This window comes from Buteo buteo, chromosome 11 (genome assembly GCF_964188355.1).
Source record: "Buteo buteo chromosome 11, bButBut1.hap1.1, whole genome shotgun sequence".
NCBI classification, from domain to species: domain Eukaryota; kingdom Metazoa; phylum Chordata; class Aves; order Accipitriformes; family Accipitridae; genus Buteo; species Buteo buteo.
This window is the reverse complement of record NC_134181.1, coordinates 34,829,243-34,850,427: the sequence shown is the minus strand read 5'-3', so window position 1 is coordinate 34,850,427 and position 21,185 is coordinate 34,829,243. Positions and strand designations below refer to the sequence as shown.

Genomic DNA, 21,185 nt, shown 5'->3' with positions numbered 1-21,185 from the left:
CACTGGTGCTTTTAAACTGTTCAGGCCCCATGGTTTAGTGCTTTTAGAAGAGACTGTTTATTTCTGTTGTTTAAGTCTTCCCAGCTAGCACTTTCCCCCCTTTGCTCTGCTGCCTATGAAAGAGTCCCATGGATTCAGCAGAGTATTCTCTATCCACCCGGGCATGTGACGCACAGTGGTCCATCTTTCATTTGGCTGCAGGTTTTCCACCTGAACCTTTAAACTTCTTCACAGGCAGCTTCAAAAGAAAGCCCCTCCCTTACCCTCAGCATCAGAAATTTGTATGTATATATTCTTTACCACAATCCCATGCTGCAGGGAACAAACACACAGGAGGTTTTTCTACAAAAGGGGGCTTTACATGTCAAAACCCAAAGAAACAAAAAACCTCATAAAACCCCCACCAAAACCCCCAAAACAAAGATCCAAGTGTGCTGAACTGCTAGACTTTAAGCAACACCAGCATTTATATTTATTTAGCTCTGACCAGTCTTCCAAGGGCTGCCATAGGGTCTCGCCTAGGTTGTACCACCACGACGCTTTCCCCGCATTGAAGTGCAGCTTCGCAGTTGCCCCCAACACTGATGCCACTGCAGCGTGGGGCAACTCTGCAGGGAAACGGAATTGACTCTCCCTGCGCGTTGAGTCAGCGTAAAGGACAAGTGACCAGAGCCCGGCCTTTCCAGGCAAGACCGTTCTCATGGAGCGAACGTGGCGTCCAATTCCCTGTGGTGGGAAAGGCAAGGGCAGGAAATAGAAGTTATAAATAGGGCTGAGCACAAAAAAACAATTCCAGCTCATGGTTAATTAAGATTTTGAAATAGGGTCTTTCCTCACAAACACACAATACAGTCCAGAAACTGTCTGGGGTGATGCTGAGTCACAGGGGGGCTGTGGGCAGGACTCTCCCCAGGGATGCTCACGGCCAACAATAACACGCACAGTCCAGCAAGCGGAGTTTTGGGAAATGTTTGGTGGAATTACGGTACTTGGCTCCTGAAAGTTTACACCTCTTGTTTTAAGAGCGGAAGGACTGGACTAATTAATTCAGGACCTCTCTCACCTCCCAGATGCAGAGCTTAGCTTTTCATCCGAGAATATTCTGAATCAGGCAGAGCAGGGTCTACAGCTACCCGTCTTACACGTGAAGTCACGACCAATGCTCACAGCATTCTTCTTGTACTTTTTGCCATAGTGATTTTTTGCATAGCTAGGCAGGCAAGAGAAAGCAAAGCCACATGCCATTCTGTTCCAATAACAAACTGCAATAAGTACAAAGACGTACACTGGGTCCTCACCGTTCCATATGGCCATCAGACACCCCTGCTCCAGCGTGCTTTGCGCGGGAGCGCCAAGTAATAAATCACTACGACAGGTGATCTTGCAAATACTGAAACATGGGAGAAATTTAAGCATCTAATGGGATGGGAAGGGGTCTGCTATCAACTCCTGACAGAGTTTCTAACCATAGCGGGAGGAGAGCATAGCCAGGTAATAAGGAGAGATGAACCACTGACTGCAGGTCCCACCCAGAAACTGGCTTCAACTTTTCCAAATTCAAGGGCTTCATCTGCAGATTTAGGCAATGTAGCTTGTTCTGTCGCAAGCTTCACCCCCTGTGAAAAGGGGTTAACAGCACTTTTTCACCTGAAAGGGCTGGTAGAACCAAATACATTAAATACCTTACTCGGATACCGCACTAAACTGGAATTACAAAGTACTGAAAGTAGGCCGCTAACAATTTCAAATCAATTTTATTTTCTTAAATTGGTGTTGTACAATTTAAAGCCAAAAAAAAAGTCACACAAAACACAAATAAAAAATGTTGACAAAGTATCAAGCATTACCTTATAAAGAACATCATCATACGCTCTCACAAACCTGAAGATACATGTTTATTAGACTGAGGTTTCTTGAAATCTATTAAAGACGCTAGACACAAACGCTGCAACAGTAACAAAGCCATGACAATAGCAGGTGGACTACACTAGCAACTTCAACAATGGTTGGGGGGTTGGTTTTTGGGTTTTTTTCTTTTTTTTTTTCCATACCTTATTGTCTACAAAGCAATAAATATTTTTCACCAAAAAAGTTGGTTTCACGCTACATGCAGTTAGATAAAAAAGTCACCAAAGTGATGGCAAAATAAATCACCTGTCTGATTTGTTATTCTTTTTTTTTTTTTCCTTTCCCATTTTGGGTTTTTTTTGTGTGGTTTTTTGTGGTTTTTTTTTTTTTTTTAATTCAAGCACAGTGGCTAAGTTTCAAGTATTGAGAGAAAACATATATATATACACATGTTTGTGTTTGTGTGTGTATCTATATACATACACACACATACACACACATATCCTTGTATGTATATACACAAACACATACATATATATTGGTTGTAGGTCTGTAAACCACAATTTTTTGGAGCAATATATACTTTATACATTGAATGTGGACAACTTTGATACATTCAAGTAATTAAGTACAGCTGGAAGGTTAGTGCTGAGCTTGCCACACACAGAGATCGTTACACCTGCGGCAGAGACATGGATCCTGGGCTGTGCTTCTCCTTGGCAGGAGGCCCTCGTGTACGCTCGGGGTTTGCCGGGAGGGTTCGGGGTGCGTAGCAGGTGTCTGTATTGCAGAGTCAGTCCTGGCTTAGTGCTTTCGTGCTGCCTCCCGGTGCACCGCTCCCACCTGCAGCATAGCCCTTCGCAGAACTGGGAAAAGCCTTTTGGAAGCAGTCTGGGTCTCCTCTGCATTTCTGTCCACAGGCTGGGGGGGTCGGTTGGTTGTTTTTGTCTTTTTTTTGTGTCTTTTTTTCCCAGGCACAAGCACAAACGGCCACAGAAGCAGCAGGCTGTGAACGTATGATGTAACAGCAGCCCAATACTGAAGCATTTGTGAAAGCTACACTTAAACTTCCCTGGTTGGGGCAATTGGAAATATTTTTAAATTTCTTTATTGGCATTTCTGCTCTGTGATCAGAAACACCCATGTTGCCAAAGATGACGCCAGCTCCAAAGCCAATTAAGTTGCTCCTGAAACCCTTGTAAAGTATCACACTGAACGTGCCATTATTGAGAGAAAAAAAGCAATGAGGACTTAACCACCATGTGCAAAATATTTTTAGATCCCCAAAAACAAAGCCTGAGGTTTCGAGTTGCTTTCAAAGATACTTTTCTGCCCAGCGCTAACAAAATACTGCCACAACTCTGATAAATTAAGACACACACATGCGCACGCAGACAGACAGAAAGGCAGCCAGCTATCCTCTCACGCACATGCTCACAGCATCCGAAGCCTCAACTGGAACTCGAGCCACTCGCACCCACAGTCTCATTTGGCTACAGAGTCTCCCTAAAAGAAATGCTGAACATAAAAATGAACACTACAAGATTTCTTTATAAAAAAAATGAAGCAGCAAATAAAACTTCTTAAAAAATGCGTTTCCAACTGTAAGTGTGTAGGATCTTAACGCCTGTTCTTGAGCTCTTAAAAAGCACGGAGCTTTATATTGACTGTCCTTAAAAGAACATTTAAATAAAAAAAAACCAAAACAAAACACATCTTGGTACTGCCAGACTGCAAGTCAGCTTTGCCTGGTGTGGAGGAGGAACAGCACAGACTCTGCAGTGCTTTTTGCCTCACACTCACAAGATACAGTACAGTTAAATACGTACAGTTACACACAAACCATATATATATATATCAATATATATTCACCCTTAGGAATACATATTAATATACGCACACACGTAGTGCAATAAAACAACCAGGAAGCAAGGAAAGGAATAAAGAGAACAGCATTCCTAACAGTCGTGATGTTCCTGGGTTGTTGTGTGATGCAAAGTCAACTTCTCAAAGTTCCCATAGTGTGTAAAGTGCTCCTTTGATTCACAAAGCTAGTGTTTTCAGTTTGGGGGGGCGGGGGGGGGTGGTGAGGGCTCCAGGAAAGGGGTCATTGAGACAACAGCCGAAAGCAGGACAGCGCTAGTGCTTCCTCCTGGCAGATATGTACTGACAGGCCGAGCTGAACAGCCAGGAGTCTTTCACGGTAATCCCGCTGCGCTCGGGGACCAAGGAACGAACGGATTCATTTTGGCTTTTCACAGACACAAGAGCGTTACACTTTCTGTCGTCCTCCTGTTTCCTGCGCAGAGTCTCTTTCCCTGTGTCGTTCGCCCATCCAGGCAGAGAGGCAGTCCACACGGCAGCCACGGGAGATGCAAGCTTCCTCAGCAGCAGCGTGTCCTCTGCCTCGCTCAGTAAGTCTGTAGGAGGTGGGAGCTGCTTCAGCAACGCTCAGGCAAAAGGGAGCCGACTCCCTCCTCTCTGCCATTCTGTAAGCACTCCAAGGCATAAACACGTATGAGAAGGGACAAAGGAGAGAAAGGAGGGGAGCCTCGGGTTGCCAGGAAGCTTGAAGATGCCTGGCTCTCAGCTAGGATAGGGGAAAGTACACAAACTGGCCTTGATTTCTGAATGACACCCTCTGACATTAACTGAAGCCAGCAGTTTCAGCACATCCATTGCCTGCAATGGACACAGCACTGGAATACCCTGTTCTTAAGGAAGAGGGATAGGCAGCAGTCTTATCCTTCAAAGTGCTGGGAAGAAGCAGACTTCTATCCTTCATCCCCTCTGCCAACGAGGGAACCTTTCCAGATCGGCTACGTCTTCGCCGAGGCCTTTGGGCAGGGAAGTATTTGTGCTTGCTGCAGTCACACATCCCCACAAAGGAATCCAAGTCTGTGAAACAACTTCCCAAAATGTCAAAATACAAAACACTGAGCAGTTCACCCTCCAGGTCTCCTACTGCCAAAATCGTTTCCCACCACAGCAGCAGGCCGTTGGAAACAAAGTGATCAGCTGGGGCGAGACGTGTGAACAACAACACTGAAATCAGGCACAGAACCCCGACAGCAGAGCTGACAGCCTGCGCTCGATGCACAGTTTACCTGGGAGACAGAAAAAACAACAAAAGAAATCAACTTCTCATTTTCCTAGCAATATAGAGACTACCAAAACATGTTGGAGATTGAATGGAGATTGAAGGGAAAAAAAAAACCAACCCAGAACTTCAGCAAATTTAAGCAGCCCTTCGAGAATCGTTCCCAGGTACTGATTTAGACTAGATGAGGACCTGACTGCAAACACCATGCTGGGAAGGGACAGGCCAAAGGGTTGAATAATCGGGGATCCAACAACAAAAGCCAGGAGGCAGCAGTTGTGATAGAGGTATCAAGATGTTATAAAGAACCACCATCCGCCGGGAACAATTTATTCGCTTTTAGTTATTGGAGCGGCTTTTGCCAGCAGGCACGATGACTCAAGGTCTCCAATGCCATTTGTCATGGCTTACAGCTGAGAGACTGAGCCCAGCCCAGCACAGTTGGTGCCAGATTCTCACTGTCTGAGCCCAAGACTCTCTCAAAATCTAAATGTTCGGTGGGATTCATTGCTCTCACAGGAAGACTCGCTGTATTTCTAGGTTCATCATTTTACTTTTCAGAAATAAGTGATCATATACCTGAGATCTAAAATGAAATGTATACCCACTACAGTCTACCAGAGAACAGCTCAATCAGGAAGCTGGAACATAGGGTAAAACAGGGAATCCCAGGATATCAACTGGGAAAAGAAATCTATTAGATGCATTAACTGTATCTCTGGACAAAAGATGTGATTCAGGTTGGTAAGAAATGGTACAATAGAAACTACTTAGTATTCCCTATTCACTTAGCCTTCCAGTACCACACACCACCCGCCAATCTCCCTTTGCTCTCCTTCAGTGAGCCTCATGTCAACTGTGAAAGTTGGTGATAATTAACTGACTGATTGCCTGTGAGCCAGAAATCTCTTCTCTCATTACCCATCCGAGAGCTCTGCCTACACGGACGGCTAGAGCAGCCTGGCAGCACTCTGGACGCCAGCCCAAGAAAGGCATTCGGTAGCCAGCAGAGGGGAGAGGCACGGTTTGCCAGCTGCGGCCTTTCCCTTCAGCCGTACTGACGCCAACAGGAGCTGCTGCGGATGGGCTGGTTTAGCTGTGGCAGAGCAGAGCCAAGGCCAATTGAAGCTGCTCTGACAGATGATGGCTATCCCCCATCCCCTCTGCCCGCCTCCCATACAGAGAGATGACAGAGGTGATTAAACCCCAGCCATAAGGGCAGGGAAAGTGCTCTCAGAGCAAGGGAAATCAGTCCTTTCCACTCCACATGGAGTGCGGACTTGCGGAGCCTGCAGCAGCGGAGAATAGCATCCCTCATGACAAAGGCAGAGCGCAGGAGAGATGACAGCTTGGAGCAGCAGACAGAGGAGTCCATCTGTCCCTGGGAGAGGAAGCCAAACGATAGCAAGTAGGTAAGAGTTTGGCTTTCACTGTTACAGAAGCACTTGCTGATGAGAAAAATACGTCTGCTGCCTTCTCAGCCAGGCCTGGCACTGGGGAACCAGACAGGTGAGCAGTCCTGTTTCAGGAGACATGCTGGAAGGAGCCCTCACTGTGCTGATCGGCCATCTCTGCCCAACAGCTGCTCCAGTTTCACGTTCCCAAGTGCTCTGTGCAATCAGAGGGATGGTTCCGGCTGGAAAACAAACCCAGGCCCCTGCTGTCGCCAAACCACTTCCTTCAGCGAGTTCTTTCACACATCAAAAGCTCCAACAAAGCCCTGGCAATTGCTCTGCATGTGAAGCTCTCAAAATATGGCTCAGAACAGGGACCTGCATTTCTAACAGTTTTCCCGCTGGGAAAGTAGGAGGCCAGGCTGTGAGGAGCTACAACAAGCCACGAGATCTCTGCTATGTCCACCAAGAAGTAGCCAAAGGAAAAAAGGATGCTGGGTACTGAAATTTCTGATCCATTGACCTAGAAAAGCACATGTTCTAGTGGGAGAAAAAAAAAAAGTCACTGAACACTCACATTTATTGATGTTTTCTATGTCCCCCTGTTCAGTGATGATGTTCAGGAGCCCCTCCATCAGCAGCAGAGCCTTGTGGTACCTCTGTGCGCAGTCCTCTCTGTGGTGGAACATCTCATCCAGGGCTGCAGACTGCACCTGCAGGCAAGAACCCCGTGCCAAGAGGTTACTCCCAGACCAAGATCCAGCTTTCCCAGCATGGCCCCCCAGCTGCATGAACACCTCCCTCACCCAGCCTCCAGAGGCTGCACACAGCACCATGAGTAACACCATCTGCTAAGGCCACCAGCAGGAACCATTAATGCCTGACACTTGCCCTGCACTATCCCCGATTCCAGGCACTGTATGGTTATTACCATTTGCACAGCATAGCTGAAGATGAGCTTCTCTGCAGTGATGCTGTTGATCCGATCCATGAGTTTCTGTTTGTCCAAGAAGAACCTCTGGAGTCTCATGTTGAGGCAGTGGCAGGATGATACACTGGATTTATAAAGCTCATTCAGCTTCTTCACAACTAGAGTAAAGGAAAGAAACGCTTTAGGCGCTACTTCCACTTCTCCCTGTACCTCCCAAGCTCCACAAGCAGGACCCCAAATGAGTAACTTCAAGACAACGGGGTTAAGTGAAAGCCAAAAGACTGTCAGGAAAGTACTTGCTGCACCAACAGGGTCTTTTTCCTTTCGTCTGTCACCTTCACCAGTTATAAGCCTGCACGTGGCAAAGCCTACATATATGCCTAGTTCACCTGAGGCCAGGTCTATTTTTGTTCCCTTCAGCTGCCACAAGGCAGAGAGCAGTCTGCACCATGCAAGATGTCTCACGCACCACCAGAAGCAACAGACGTGCCAGATACAAAGCTTCTGCTACTTTGATGGGCGATGACGTGCCATGAAGAAGTACGTGACTTGCATGTGGTAGCTGTTGGAGCTGAGTGTGGATGAGCAGCACTGACTAGGCAAGGGAATCTCTCTCGGGACTCTGCTGTCCCAGAAAGAAAAGACACTGATGCCTGTGAAAGGCCACCTTCTTTCCTGAACAGCGGCAGCTTGTATGGGAAGGTTACGGGACAGAAAATCAGGAATCAAATATGATTCTGAGGGGTTAAATAACAATCCAAAACAGCAAGTGATGCCACAGGCTTGAGCCTGCCTAGCTGCATGGCATGATCTACAAAAGTACTGAATACAAACTCCCACCAACATCTTATGAGTATTAACTGCTATGTGCACATTTGAAAATCCCCACACTGCATGATTTGCTCCTGGGGGAGGCAAATTAACCCATACCATGAACCAGCCTCTCTCAGCTACGATGCAGAGGGGCAACCTCACATGACAGCCAAGCCTTGCAACTATATCTAGCCTTCCCAGGCAGAGATGAGAGAGCAGAGAGCCAGAGAAGAGACTTCCTCCAGGAAGAAAGGCTGCTGTAACTCTTCATCAGAGAAAAGGACCAAGGCACAAAAACATAACCCTCTCAGGGTCAGACTGCCAGGTCACCCATGCTCAGAAGGAATCTGAGAGGGAGTGGGAAGCCTAAAGCTCGTGGGTCACATCAGGAGGGCAAAATGAAAAACTCCACGACAAGAGACTATTTAAAAACCAAACCCAAAACAACACACAAATACAGCAACATCCTCCTCCACGGAATTCAGTCAGAGCTCTGAGCTGTGCCCAAATTATCAGGAAAAAAGAAAATGACTGTAGGCAGGGACCCTGCCTGGCACACGTTACTCCAGGGCAGTGTCCTGTTGCACTTCCCTGCTTTTTCCATATACATTGGACACAAGTACCTTGTAAACCCTCTTGTCCTCACTGTGCCCTGAAAAGCCTCAAGGGAGCAGTACTTAGTGGGGAGAGAAACAAGAAAAGAAAGCCTTGCCCAATTCCCACACACTGAAGGACAAATTACACTATGAAGCTAGAAGTTGCAATCTGCCCTGAAAAGGAGTAATTTATTTGGATTATGACAACTTTCCTGTTAGCCTGAATTTGTGGAGGATGTGTAACTAAACCTGTGTATCTTGCTCCATACTGCCTGCTACAACGTATGTGTGCTCAATGTATTTAACTTTGGGTTTTTTACACCACATCCCAAGGCAGCACGAGTACTTTCAAAGACTAAGCTCTTGAGGAAGGTGGCTGGTGGGTCAAGTACTTCAAGTGCTTCAAAAAACTCCCTCAGTAATATTACAATGGTAGGTTTAAAATTATTTCTTCTAATCACTGAATCACAGCCAACTTGCATGACAAGCCAGCCAGTCAGATGCAAATGTAAGGCCGTTAACACTAGCAAAGAAGTGACTCTAGCATTACCAGTATTTTACTTCCTGTGTTTTTGTTTCACTTGAAAAATTATCACTGCCAAGACAGGTCTCCATTTGCCAAGTAAGCACTTCCTAGGACATGCACTGTGTAATTAAGTTGGACTTACGTCAAGTACAAATAAGTACCTGAGACAGAGATGTACAAGGAATCAGGTAAGATACATTCGCCTCTCACTAATTAGCGCTGAAGATTCTCACAGGGGCATGAGCAAAAGCTTTGAGACATAAAGTCAACGTGACGAGAGGGACATTCCCCTCGGTGCGAATAAAAAACAGACCTGGCTGTGCAAGGGGACAATAAGAAATAAGTCCCTGGGCATACCGGTGGGGTTTCACACTCACTCAACCCCCTCCATACCCTTTGCGATACTTTTAATACTTCCATTCCAGGGAAGTCCTTTGCACCATGTGCCCAGCGGCCCCTTACCTTGCTTGACGGTGGAGGAGAGGCACAGCTTGCCAGCTTTGATCTGCTCTATGGCCATCTGCAGCCCTGAGGACAGAAGCTCTGCTACTTTCAGGTACAGCACGAGCTGCTCTGCGTAGCTGCAAAGAAAGCACATCGCAATGCAAACAGATCAATGGCACAGTGGCCAGTGTCTCGAAGGACTTCTGGTATGGACTGATACGTGGGGTGGGAGAATTGACAGAAGACTTGGGAGCTGGGTGGCTCTCTCCTCGGTCCTTACCTCCACTCCCGGCTGAGGAGGCTGATCTGGTCGGCCACCACGCTCTCCTGGAGCTGGTACTCAGATGTCACTGAACTGCTCATCTCGCTGGAGCTGCCTTTAAGGGCGGCAATTTCCATCACGTAGTGGACAAAGGCCAGCGTGAAGCGGAGGCTGCGCAGGATGTCGGTGTGCTCTTGCTGTTGAAGGGATGCCAAGGTGGGGGTTACAGAGGGAAAGCTGGCATGCCAGGGAGGGCTGCCTACCTAGAGCTGTGCCAGTGACACATCCCAGCTTACAGAAATAACACCCGGGCCCCAAAGCCCCCTACACCTCTGCTTTGGGCAGGGACAGCCAAACTGAGCCCTGAGCCTGCACACTACACCAGTTCCTCCTCCACAATAACAGCAGCAAGCAACCATCCCAGGCCAGAAATTTCCAGGCAGCTCCCTGAGAAGCTGGTGAGACTTGCTCCAAAATGACATGCCCCCTTCTCAAGGAGGATCCCAGCTCTCTGGGACTCTCTCAGAAATCAGCCAGGAAAGGGGAGAGACCATCTACGCCACAGGCCCAGCTCTGGTCCCCACCACAGCAATGCTGCTACAAAACTGAAAGTGGGTGTGGATTTCGTGAGTGACAACCTCCTACGCCACAGAAAACTGCAAACGCAGTGTGTCCCACCCCACAGCCCAGCCCTCACTTAGCCCTTGGTCTTTATATCCTCCCAGTTCAGTGCAGTGAGCCCTGGGTGAGATCCTCTGAAGGGACAGCAAGGACAATCTTTTATCTGCAACTCCTTGCCACTTAGCGAGTGGCATACACACTAAGTGCTACGTTCATTTCAAAGCAGTTGTTCCTCTGCTATTACAGATCAAAGGGGATTATCCCATTTCTGGGAAGCTGCATTGCTTAAGTCACTGAAAACATTTTTGGAAAGTTAGTATTTGTGGAAAAACTGAATGCTTGTGGGTCCTAGAAAATGAATTGCTGCCTGGAACAGATGCAACTCCATTGTTCAAACTCTTTCTGTAAAGCAGTAGCTAACCTTCTTGATCTTCAAACATTCAGTGGCTCGATTCTCTCAAAGGGGGCTGGTAAGGATCTTTCCTACATGAATTTATCAAAAAAAACCCACACAAGTTCTACAAGCTTTTGTTTTTCATTCACTGGCTCAGGCACTTGGCTGCTAGGGCAGCTTTGACTATCTGAAATACAAATCTCTCCTCCCACCATCTTGCTACCTGGACAGTCCTGTAAGGTCAGGAAGTGTTATCTCCATCTTCCTCTGTTTAAAAACAGAGGAGGAACTTGTAGATTAAGTAATTGCTAAGTCATACAAGAAGTTTGTGGCAGAGCAGGAAACTGCTGAGATCTTGCAGGTCTCAGCCTGGTATCTATCTCTAACCAATGCACAGGCCTTCCTCTCTGCTTATACAGTCAGCTTCTACTCATTATGCTGGCATTTGTAGCCTCATTTGGCATCACAAGAGTCTTTCCTTCTGTAGCCATCTCTGTATTGTGTTTTTAAAGCACTGCAAAAGAAACTAACACGTAGCCTTCAATTTGCCTTGTCTGCACCCAAAGAAACTTCTACAAAAGATGGAAGAACCACCCATCTGAATGCAACAGCTTTGCTCAAGATAAAAAAAGGGTGCTTAAACAGTAAGATTTCAATGCCTTGAAACTATCAGCAGAAATCAGAAAATCTGCCAGGTTTGCATTCTGGCCAACTCCACAGAGCAGAAAGGGTCTCAATATATGCTGTAAAGGTTTTGCAACATGCAAATGGATTACTGTGCTCAGCAGAAATGATGACCGAACACAAATGACTCATTACAGACATAGAAGCTGAGTTAAGTGCTACTAACAAGATAAAAGTTGATACTTCCTTAGGACACCTCTCTTCAGACCAGGGTCCGGAACTGGTGGCAGCTGGCAGGGCCCCATACTTCTGGGACCTCACATAGGCAGGATCCTCAGTTAAACTCACTACTATTGTGATCACATCAATGCTGAAAGTCCTAGCCCTGTGGCTCTGCAGGTAATTAAGCAAACGAATGCAATTCAATGCATAATTGACAAAAAAATTGAGCTAAATAAAATCTGAAGTAGAAGAGCAAACCCACATCCCTGAAACAATGTATGCATACCTCTGCGGGTATCTAGGGGTTTTTAGCAACACCAGCAAAATTCAGATACAAAAGAGCCTTCCTCAGTCCCAGACAGCCTAAGGAGGTATGACGAACAGAGCTGAAACCATGACTGAACCCGCCTCCCACCTCTACTGCAAATGGGCAGCCTGACCTACATTTCAAATATATCTCAGCTACAAAAGCATTTGCTCTGCTTCAGCCTGTCTTCAGCCTGCAGAGAAGGGGAGCCTGGCAGCCTTCTCACCTTGACAATCTGCTTCAGCTGTTCTGGCCCAGAACATGGTGTCCCCCTGCTCCCATCAGTAGCATAAGTGTCAGGTTTGCTTTTTTTCAGATACTTTCAGCAGAGGCTGTATCACTGCCTGACTCCCCAGGTGCATGCAGCAGGCAGTCATTTGATACACTAAGCTACTCACGCTCTCAAGTCAGCTATTTTAAAAGAGAAAAGGCCCAAAGTACCCAGGTTTTCTTCAGAAACTGTTAATACAGAAGGCATCAGATAACTGATGTTTCCAGCCTGCAATTTCAGCTTTGGAAATGGTGAATTTTAACCCCAGTCATGGACTGTCTCACTGACTAAACAACTTGGTAGCAGGCTCAAAAGTCACTGTGCTAAATATGCCCTGGGCTTTTTGAGCACTGCACTGGCCTGGCTCTCTTGAAACCAGTTTGCTCCATCTTTGGAAGCAACCCCCTTGGCTCCAAACACAGAGTCGTCTGACTTCTGGATTTGCTTTACTTTTATTCCCCCGTCCTCTGCCCCTAACAAGTCCCTGGGATATACCCACCTCCATGAGCGTCTCTTCGGGCAACTCTGGTGCCTCAAATGTAACAGCACCTTCCAGGTTGGCGGCGATCGGATCGGCAAAAGCATACCGGAGACTTGAGGTGCCTTCCACAGCATCCCCACCAGTTCCCACTGCCAAGTGCCTGCCGGTGTATGAGCCTCCAGAACTGAGAGAGCTGGAAGACCCTACTGAGAAGAAAAATAGGCAAAGGAATTACTGAAGATAATAATAGTAGGCCAGGTATTCCTCACCCAGCAGAGAGGACTACCCTGTAGGATCCAGGATCCTGGATCTGATAGGAGCCAGCAACAGGTACTTTGGAGGAAGATGCAAAGACTCTTGATGTAGAATAACCACTCCCCAACATAACCTCCTTAGCGACTCAGGTAGACCAGCTTACAAGCTCAAGCAGATTTAATGCACCTTCCAGAATGTCTGTCATTTACGGAGACAATTCAGAAATACTTTTTTTTTTTCTTTTTTGTCCAAACCCTTTCTGAATCCTGCCACAATATCTTGGGCTGACTTTTATCATACACCACCATAGCCAACTTCCCCATCATCGGTCAGTGTGGTTTGAAGCCTGGTTCCCTAGTTTTTACACTATCACTGAATGAGCACCTCTGACAAGTAAGGTTTTTATCATGGTTTTAAAACACCAAACCCACTTACATGAAACCAGGAAAGCTTTCTATTACATGCCCTGCACTTCTGCTTCCCCCTCTTTACAAATAGGAGGCTGGGCAGAGAGTAAGTGACTTCAGCTGAGTCAAGACCCTAACCTCAGGATTCAGGAGACCCTGTAAATATGGTGTCCATCAAACAATTCCCTCACCATCATCTTTTCCCCTTCTCGACCACTGAATCCACCCTAAGAGCACATTGCAAATAAAAGATGGACACTTCAAAAGGAGCTTCTGTCTCAGGGTATTCATAATACATTGACTACTTCCAGAAGGCTTCATATCCCCTGACACACTGCCACAGAGGGATATATTCTGTCTGACGGGGGGATGCCAATACCAGCTACAATACTCTGCTAATTCTACCAAGGCGGTATTCTCCACTGTCACTGATCCTTTGGAGGGAGACGTTTCTCTTCTACCCATTAATTTAATATGCTGCCCTAACCTGCCTTCAAAAGGTTCAGCAATATAAAAATGCACAACTGATCTGCAGAGAGGCACAGTCTCCTCTCCTCCCAAAGCTCTCTCCCTGTTAGCAGCTATGCTTCAAAGCCAAGTGGATCATCAAAGACTGGCAGAGTATTTCCAGATCTTTCAGAGAGAGGAAAGGACCAATAATTTCACATTCTGGATACCCTGTAATTCCAAGAGGCTGTTTACAGAAATTGTTGACCCATGAAAAGGCTCTGCCTTTATATCTGTCAAGTAATCTTACTCATGGCTTGTCCAAGCACTTTGGGTACAGAGTTTCAGCTTGCGAAGCTCCCCTTTTCACCATTAACTTTGTGCATTAACTATAACATAACGAGTTACTGCACAGACCTAATAAACAAAGCTTGTCAAGCAGCACTGCTTTGACCACCTTGACCTAATGCTGTGTATATGTTGTAGGTTCACTATTCAACAGCCTTGTCTTCCAGGCATCCCATCTGAGGTCTTGACTGTTCGGCAGACCTTAAGCATCCAAATCTCAACCCACTAAAAACTGGTGCTTGGCTCTGCTTCCAAATTGCTATTATCCTCGCAAAAGCAATACAGGAAGTCTGAATTCTCTATTCGTAACATTTCAGTAGTAGCTAGAGGCTGTAGCCAGGATAGTAACCCCATTGTGCTACAGGGGCCTGTCAGACACTTTGTAAGAGTCTCTGCCCTACAGAGCTTACCCTCTAAGTAGATGAGACAAAGAAAGGATTATGGTCCCAACTTTCCAGACAATCAAGGATGTGAGTGGTTTTAGTTATGATGGAAATCCAAGCCGTACCCAGGAACTGAGCCCATATGTCCCCCCCATCCCAGTCAAGCAGCTTATTCATAGTTAAATCCAAACCTTCCCTGCAGTAATTAAGAACAAGAGAGTCGACTACATTCAGATGAGCAATAGCCAAGACGAGAACCCAAACAAGCCAAAAATGCAAATAAAAGTGTCCAAATATTTTCTTAAATTGAACATAGACTCCAGCTCGCAGACACACTATCCCAAAAGGGCCAATTACCACAGCCTCAACTGTGGGCTGATGAGGCCAGAGCACTGGCATCTTAAAAGAAGTATCTGTCAAGCAGGAGTGCATTTCCCCATTTCCTACTTAAGCAGCTCAGAGCGTAAGTAACACCACTAACAATTTTGCATACAAAGCCATCCTGGCCCTTTCCCAACGATACTCGTGCACTGAAATTGTTGGGCATGGATGGTCATACTCATCTTTTATAGCTCATCCAAAACCCATGGGGAAAACGATCAGAACACAACACAACCTTTACGTTTGTTGACCTATCAGCAACAGTGGGTCTATGAACAGCTGCAGCATTATTCCTGAAGCAGAGAGCAATGAAGTAAACGAAGAGTTTGCCTGTCTCTTCCAAGTACTGGAAAACCACTGTCTGGCATTAGTCCTTGTGCCAGCGTAAACAGTTATCAGCAATAACTCGGGTTGGCAGGAGCCAGCACGAGAACCTCAGGCATTTAGACCAGCTGAGCTCTACCAACTGTGCTCTGAGCAGCCCTCTGCCACTAGCAGCAAGGAATTCAACACATCGCTCTGCCCCCAGGCATTCCCACTGGAACAGGCAGGTAGGTATCAGCCCTTTACCTGAAAACATCCTGGTCCTCGTGGTCTGTGGGGGGGTTGTTCCACTGGGAGGGGATCCGACAGTAAAAATCACTGGGGATGGGCTGGCAGAGCCCCCAGCCCGGGCACCAGAGTGCAGGGTCCCTCCGTAAGCACCTGAGGGAGCTGGGGAGACAGTTGAAAGGTGCAGACTGGCATTACAGGAAAGTTACTGAGAGCATGGTGTGCCTCACCCAGCGGTTTTATGTTCCTGCAGACTCTCTTGGGAGACAGTGGTTACCAGCACAGGCCAGCACTCCCTTTGGAGGCATCCCCCAAGAAGACGACCAGGCCAGGCTGGCATGAACTACAGGACACAAGCCTGGGCAGCGTTACGCATTGCTGCAGCTGTTCTCCCCTCCTCGCTTCCCAACCTGCAAGCCCACCCTTGCAGAGCCATTCATATTCGAGCCGCCTAGCAGAAAGTCCCCATTTCCACACGTTACCACATTCAGAAGGGGCCAAAAGAGGACGCCCTGCCTACAAAAATCACACCACTAGCCAGCAACTACACAGCACGCGTAGCCCACAGACCTTCGAGCACTCCACCGAAGAAAGCAAACATCGTTACACTCCTCACACACGGCAGTCACTTCCTTTGCCAAAAGCCATCAGAAAAGCAGCCTCCCATTTGCAGAAGGCATGTAGGCAAACTGTTTGCCCCAACCCAGGACATCCTGCCAGATCTGCCTGGCCTCCCCACCTACCTGCAATTTCCATTGGCTTCTCATTGTTCAGGCTGTCGTTGCTGCCAGCTTCTGAGATCTGTGCCCCAAAGGCTGCCTTCAGAAGCAGGTCAGTGAGCCTGCCTGTGCTCAGAGATCTAAAAAGAGGACATATAACATGATGCAGAAAATCAACAGGTGTTAATTTTTCAGCTAACTTCCACTCCAGTTTGTGCCATTCCTGGTCCACAACCACTTAACACTACAAAGCAAACAGTCTGAAGCTGAAATGACCACTCTTCCTCTTTCAACAGAGCATCTGAAGCACCTCCTGCTACTTGTAGGAAGTATACAACTACCATGACTAACTGCAGTAAATGCAAGCACTGACTACAGCATTATTACAACACAATTTTTCTTTGATGGAAGATATGGAAATTAATATCAGAGGACTCCTCCAGATCACTGGAGAAAGCTGTAGTCTGCAGAGGCATGTAAGAAAAACTTAACACTAACACGCGAGTGACTTTGTATCCTGCAATGCTCATGACAGTCAGCACGTAGCTTTCAAGCAGATCTCTGGTCTGAAGACCTGTGCCCACTGTTCAATGGACAAAGAACACCCATAACACCCTCTCATCCATGACAGGCACAGGCTCTGCAAAGACCAAGGCATGCATCTGCATAATTGCAGGGAGACTGGTCTAATAACAAAATCCTGCATCCCCACTTGATGAAACCCTGGACACTAAACACAGTGTGAAGCTGCAGACAATCTCTCACTTTGTAAAATCTAGGCCATGGCCCGCCCCTGTAGAGGAAGACCAAAAATCTGCATCATATCTGCTTGCAATCCAAAGGTGCTAGCAGTTAACTACAGAATGTTTAACTTCAATGTTAGCTGGAGTTTGAAATTTGCCCCATCTGTCCTGTATTAGGGAATGAAGCACCACTGTATAAACAGGCTATAGCTCACCTGCCCTTGATCTCTTCCACAGGCCTCAATCCCAAGCCAGTTTGCTGGCAGTGGAAATGACCCATCTCCTTCAGGTCTGGCAAGGTCTTGTTCCGTGTTGGAGTCATCATGACCCCCTGATGGGCCAAGAGGGTGAGGAGATTCTGGGAACTTGGGGTTTTGGGAAACTCAAATGGGGACACAGCCTAAGAACAGAAAAAACAGAAACCTTTCTTTAAAAACAAAGGACGAAGGTTCCCCTCACCCTCCCATTTGTTTATCAAAGTTAAATTGTATACTTAACAACCTGCCTGAAATAAAGAGATAGAAATCCCACCCCATGCAGTTACTTGTCCCCAGTACCAGAAAGACTAAAACAAAAGGACAACAAGCTCTGCCGAAAATTTGTAGCAGCCTAACATAAGCAGAGAAAATGCTGTCACAGTGCCAGTTTTGCATGAGACACCAGGGCTGTCACCTGCTTAACTGTCTGCCGTCTCTGTTGGGGATTCCTGCTGGACACACACATGCGTCATAAGCCGAGTTGCTGTGTGCAAACCAGCCCAGGCACTACAGTTCACTAATGCGCTTCTGACTAATCTGGGCAGCTCCTTTTCATTGCCTGTTTAAAACCCTGGACTCTGCTCAGATGGTGAACACTGCTACCAAGTGAGATCTGTCCACTAAGAACTAGGACACTACCTCATTTCACACAGATCACTAAACAGCCCTTGAAGAAAAGCGAACAAGCAGTGATAAATCCAGGTCAGAGTTATCTGATCATACAGTGGTTCAGCCCCAAATAACCCAAAAGATTGAGCTGTGAGGAACCCAAAATCAGACTCCTTGACATACCTTTGTAGGGGAGCCCATTATAGTTGGCAAAGGGCTTCTCTGCATGAACTCAGACAGCTTCGGTGAGGATCTGAGCTGCCGGCAGTGCTGTAAGCCATGAATCTGCAGAGGCTGGCTGATTGGGGTATGACCAAAGTGAGCAACAAGAGGATCAGAGTGCTGCTTGGTTATCTTCTGTCTGCAGGAATGCAAATCTGACAGGTTGGGAGCACTGTGGAGCCGGGAGCCCATCCCTCGAGGAGAGTGTTCAGGCGCCGAGGAACCTGGAGAGCCCAGAGTGACAAACCACATCATTTCCTGGTTCTAACGCAAAAAGCCAGCCTGATCCCAGGATCCACTGCACAAACATCTCCAGATCAAAACCTTCAGTGGATGGCTAAGGATGGCACTCTGATCAGTGCCACAAAACTGCTAGGCCTGATCAGGTTTTGACTCTACAGGAAGAAGAGATATGAACAGGGAAACAAAAGTATAGCTTCTTCCCTTCACTGCAGCCCTTACAGACAAAGAGACTCTGACTGTCAGAGCCTAGCAGCAAGGAAATTACACAGCAAGCAGGCCACTTGGCAGAGGGGGTTTTGAGATGCTTTTCCTTCATTCAATCCATTGACTTCAAAGTCCCAAGTTTCAAGTTTTTGTGACACAGGGTTTGTCAGCACTGGAAGACGCTGGCTGACGGGATGTGAATGGATCAACTCCAACTCCTACCAGCACACAGAAATCCTGGCTGGCCAAGCAGCAAGAGAAGCTGCTGAAGGAACATACCCCACCTTGAATGCCCTGAGACTATGGTTCTGGCCTTATCCATAAGAATAATGGAGGGAGGTAAGGACCAACGCACCAGCGACAGGAATCCTGCTTCTCACTTCTGCTCCAAGATTAGACGGGGTAACAGTCTGGCTGGGCTGCTCTGGGATTGTTCCAACTTTGAGAGAACACAATAAAAAAAGTTTATTTGGTATTAAGTTTCCATAGGCAATAACAACACTATGCACCATCTGTTTTATACAAAGATGCTAGTTATCTCTTTCATCTTCTCAGCTCTAGCTGCGTAGTGAAAATATCAACAAATCCTGTAAAAGGAGGAAAAAAAACCTTCTGTCTGGTATTAGTTTAGCAAGTTTTAGTCTGACTTTGCAGTAATATTAATTCAGAGGAGCAGAATACGAATATTCTGCACTTCCCCACCAGCAGAGTCTAATAAGTATAGGATTGGAGACACTAGGGTTATGGAATAGCTAGTTGCATCAGAGTCTGTTTCTTTATAGAAAACAGCAAATTGCACTAGGTTTTTCTTATCCCTTTCCACTTGAATTGCTTGTTAGCACCTGGATGCAGCTACCAAATATTCTGACAGCTACTTTTCAGTTTGAACAGTGAAGTTCAAGCCCTTCCAAAGCTGGTCAGAATTTTGCTCTGACAACAATTGGCTTACATTTTTTCTCACCCCAGCCCAAGCCAGTAAAAAGATACTTTGCACTTACAGAAGCCCTCTTCAGAGGGCAGCAAAATGTTTGATGCAGACACCAAAACAAAGCTTGCCTCTCCTGGGGCTAATAGGTATTTTCCTCTCCATTTTACTGAGGCCAAAACACCTGTCAAATGATCTATTGAGAAGAGCCAGGGAGAACACAATAATCTGAATTCCCTATTACCTGGCAGCTACAACTGGTCACAACCTCCCTCTTTACAGTACAGAGGCACATGATTTTATTAGGGCAGCAACATGCCAGTTGACATCTTACCTTGCGGTGATGGCATAAACGGCTTGGCACCGCCAAAGGAGAGCTTTCTAGAGCTGGGCACAGATCCATGCTCTCCAGGATAAGGAGGGGAAGCACCAGTTTTAGGAAAACCAAGAGGACTTGTACTGCTAGACCTCCGGACCGTACCAGACCTTACAGAAAAAAACAGCAGCACACATGTTACTCGAGGTGCCAGTAAAGAAGAGTAAGGAGAACAGTATCACCAGACACTCACAAACACACCCAGGTACTTCCACAGAAGTGGAGCTTCATGGCTGTTTATTCTGGATAAAAATCCCACTGTTCTAGGACTACATGAATACAGATTAAGATGATAATCTTTGTTCTCAAGAATTTCAATCCAAACAAAATTTTGCAAACCAAATAAAAAGAATGAACGAGATTAGTTTAGCTGTAAGCAGGAAAGCCTGTCATTTTTCAGAAGTCACTTTTAGATGCTTTCAATCAATCCTGAACAGGACAGTTTCATATCTTGCCATGTTCAAGGTGTTTATTTTAGACAGTGTCTTCAGAACGCCCTGAGAGGGCTTTATTCAAGTGTCCCTCCTGTGCCGAGCCACTCACCTTTTTATCAAAGCAGCCATTTAGGCAAAAAGCTCCATGAGTGCAGGTTGTATGATGCAGAGGTAAGCTGTGCCAAAGGCACTGCTCTGCAACAGAGCTTTGACTTAAATCAGAAGCTACAGAGCAAAACAGAGCAGTGTGTGGCTGTCAGATCTGAAACAGTTCAGTACTACCCAGAGGAATTTCTCTTTGGGCTGGATAGTCAGAATTGCCTGGGCTCCGAACTCTGTTAACTCCTTGTGAAGCCTCACCTTAGGGAGTTAAAAGTAATTTGTACAGCCCACACATGCAGGAACCTCAAGAATTACCCAGCTGCTAAAATGAAACAAAAGAGGAAACTAGACTAGCAGGAAAGTGAGTACAGCCACACCGCCACTCTGGAGGGAGATGGGATTATTGTAAATGAATTAATTATTTCTCAGTATTTTAACGTTTTCACCACTCGTTAAGAACACACAACCTAAATACTATTTACTGAAATGCCATTCTGCTTCTGCAGGCTCCTTCACCAAGATTCCTATTACACTCTTCTACATGAGAAAACAAGTCTTTTCATCAAATCCTTCATTCTACTCCCAATTTGAACATTTTTTCCTTTGTTGAAAGAACATTAGTCTCAGCCAGTAGGTGGTTTTCTTGACAGAAATCAATGAATATGCTGAAAAAAACCCTCTGTGCTCAAGGCACTGAAAGATGCTATCACCAAGGTATCCTGCCTCCTCTCCCAGTGATGCTGC

The 21,185-nt window shown here is 46.4% G+C and overlaps 1 protein-coding gene across 7 annotated transcripts in view; it reads right to left on the bottom strand.

The window, feature by feature from the left end:
• Positions 1-1,735: 1,735 nt before the first annotated feature.
• ULK1 (unc-51 like autophagy activating kinase 1) overlaps positions 1,736-21,185 on the bottom strand; it is an 85,757-nt gene continuing 66,307 nt past the window's right edge. For 5 of the 7 annotated variants that reach the window (XM_075041473.1, XM_075041469.1, XM_075041466.1 and 2 more), the window contains 12 exons: positions 19,864-20,015; positions 18,960-19,043; positions 18,119-18,381; positions 17,285-17,469; positions 16,351-16,466; positions 15,626-15,769; positions 12,853-13,040; positions 9,933-10,111; positions 9,671-9,789; positions 7,274-7,431; positions 6,920-7,055; positions 1,736-4,955 (listed from right to left, as the gene is read on the bottom strand). In XM_075041473.1, coding sequence (XP_074897574.1) covers positions 4,900-4,955; positions 6,920-7,055; positions 7,274-7,431; positions 9,671-9,789; positions 9,933-10,111; positions 12,853-13,040; positions 15,626-15,769; positions 16,351-16,466; positions 17,285-17,469; positions 18,119-18,381; positions 18,960-19,043; positions 19,864-20,015 — 1,780 coding nt within the window. In that variant the 3' untranslated portion in view covers positions 1,736-4,899. The remainder of the gene's footprint in view (positions 4,956-6,919; positions 7,056-7,273; positions 7,432-9,670; positions 9,790-9,932; positions 10,112-12,852; positions 13,041-15,625; positions 15,770-16,350; positions 16,467-17,284; positions 17,470-18,118; positions 18,382-18,959; positions 19,044-19,863; positions 20,016-21,185) is intronic. The other 2 variants (XM_075041467.1, XM_075041471.1) reach the window with 2 other exon arrangements.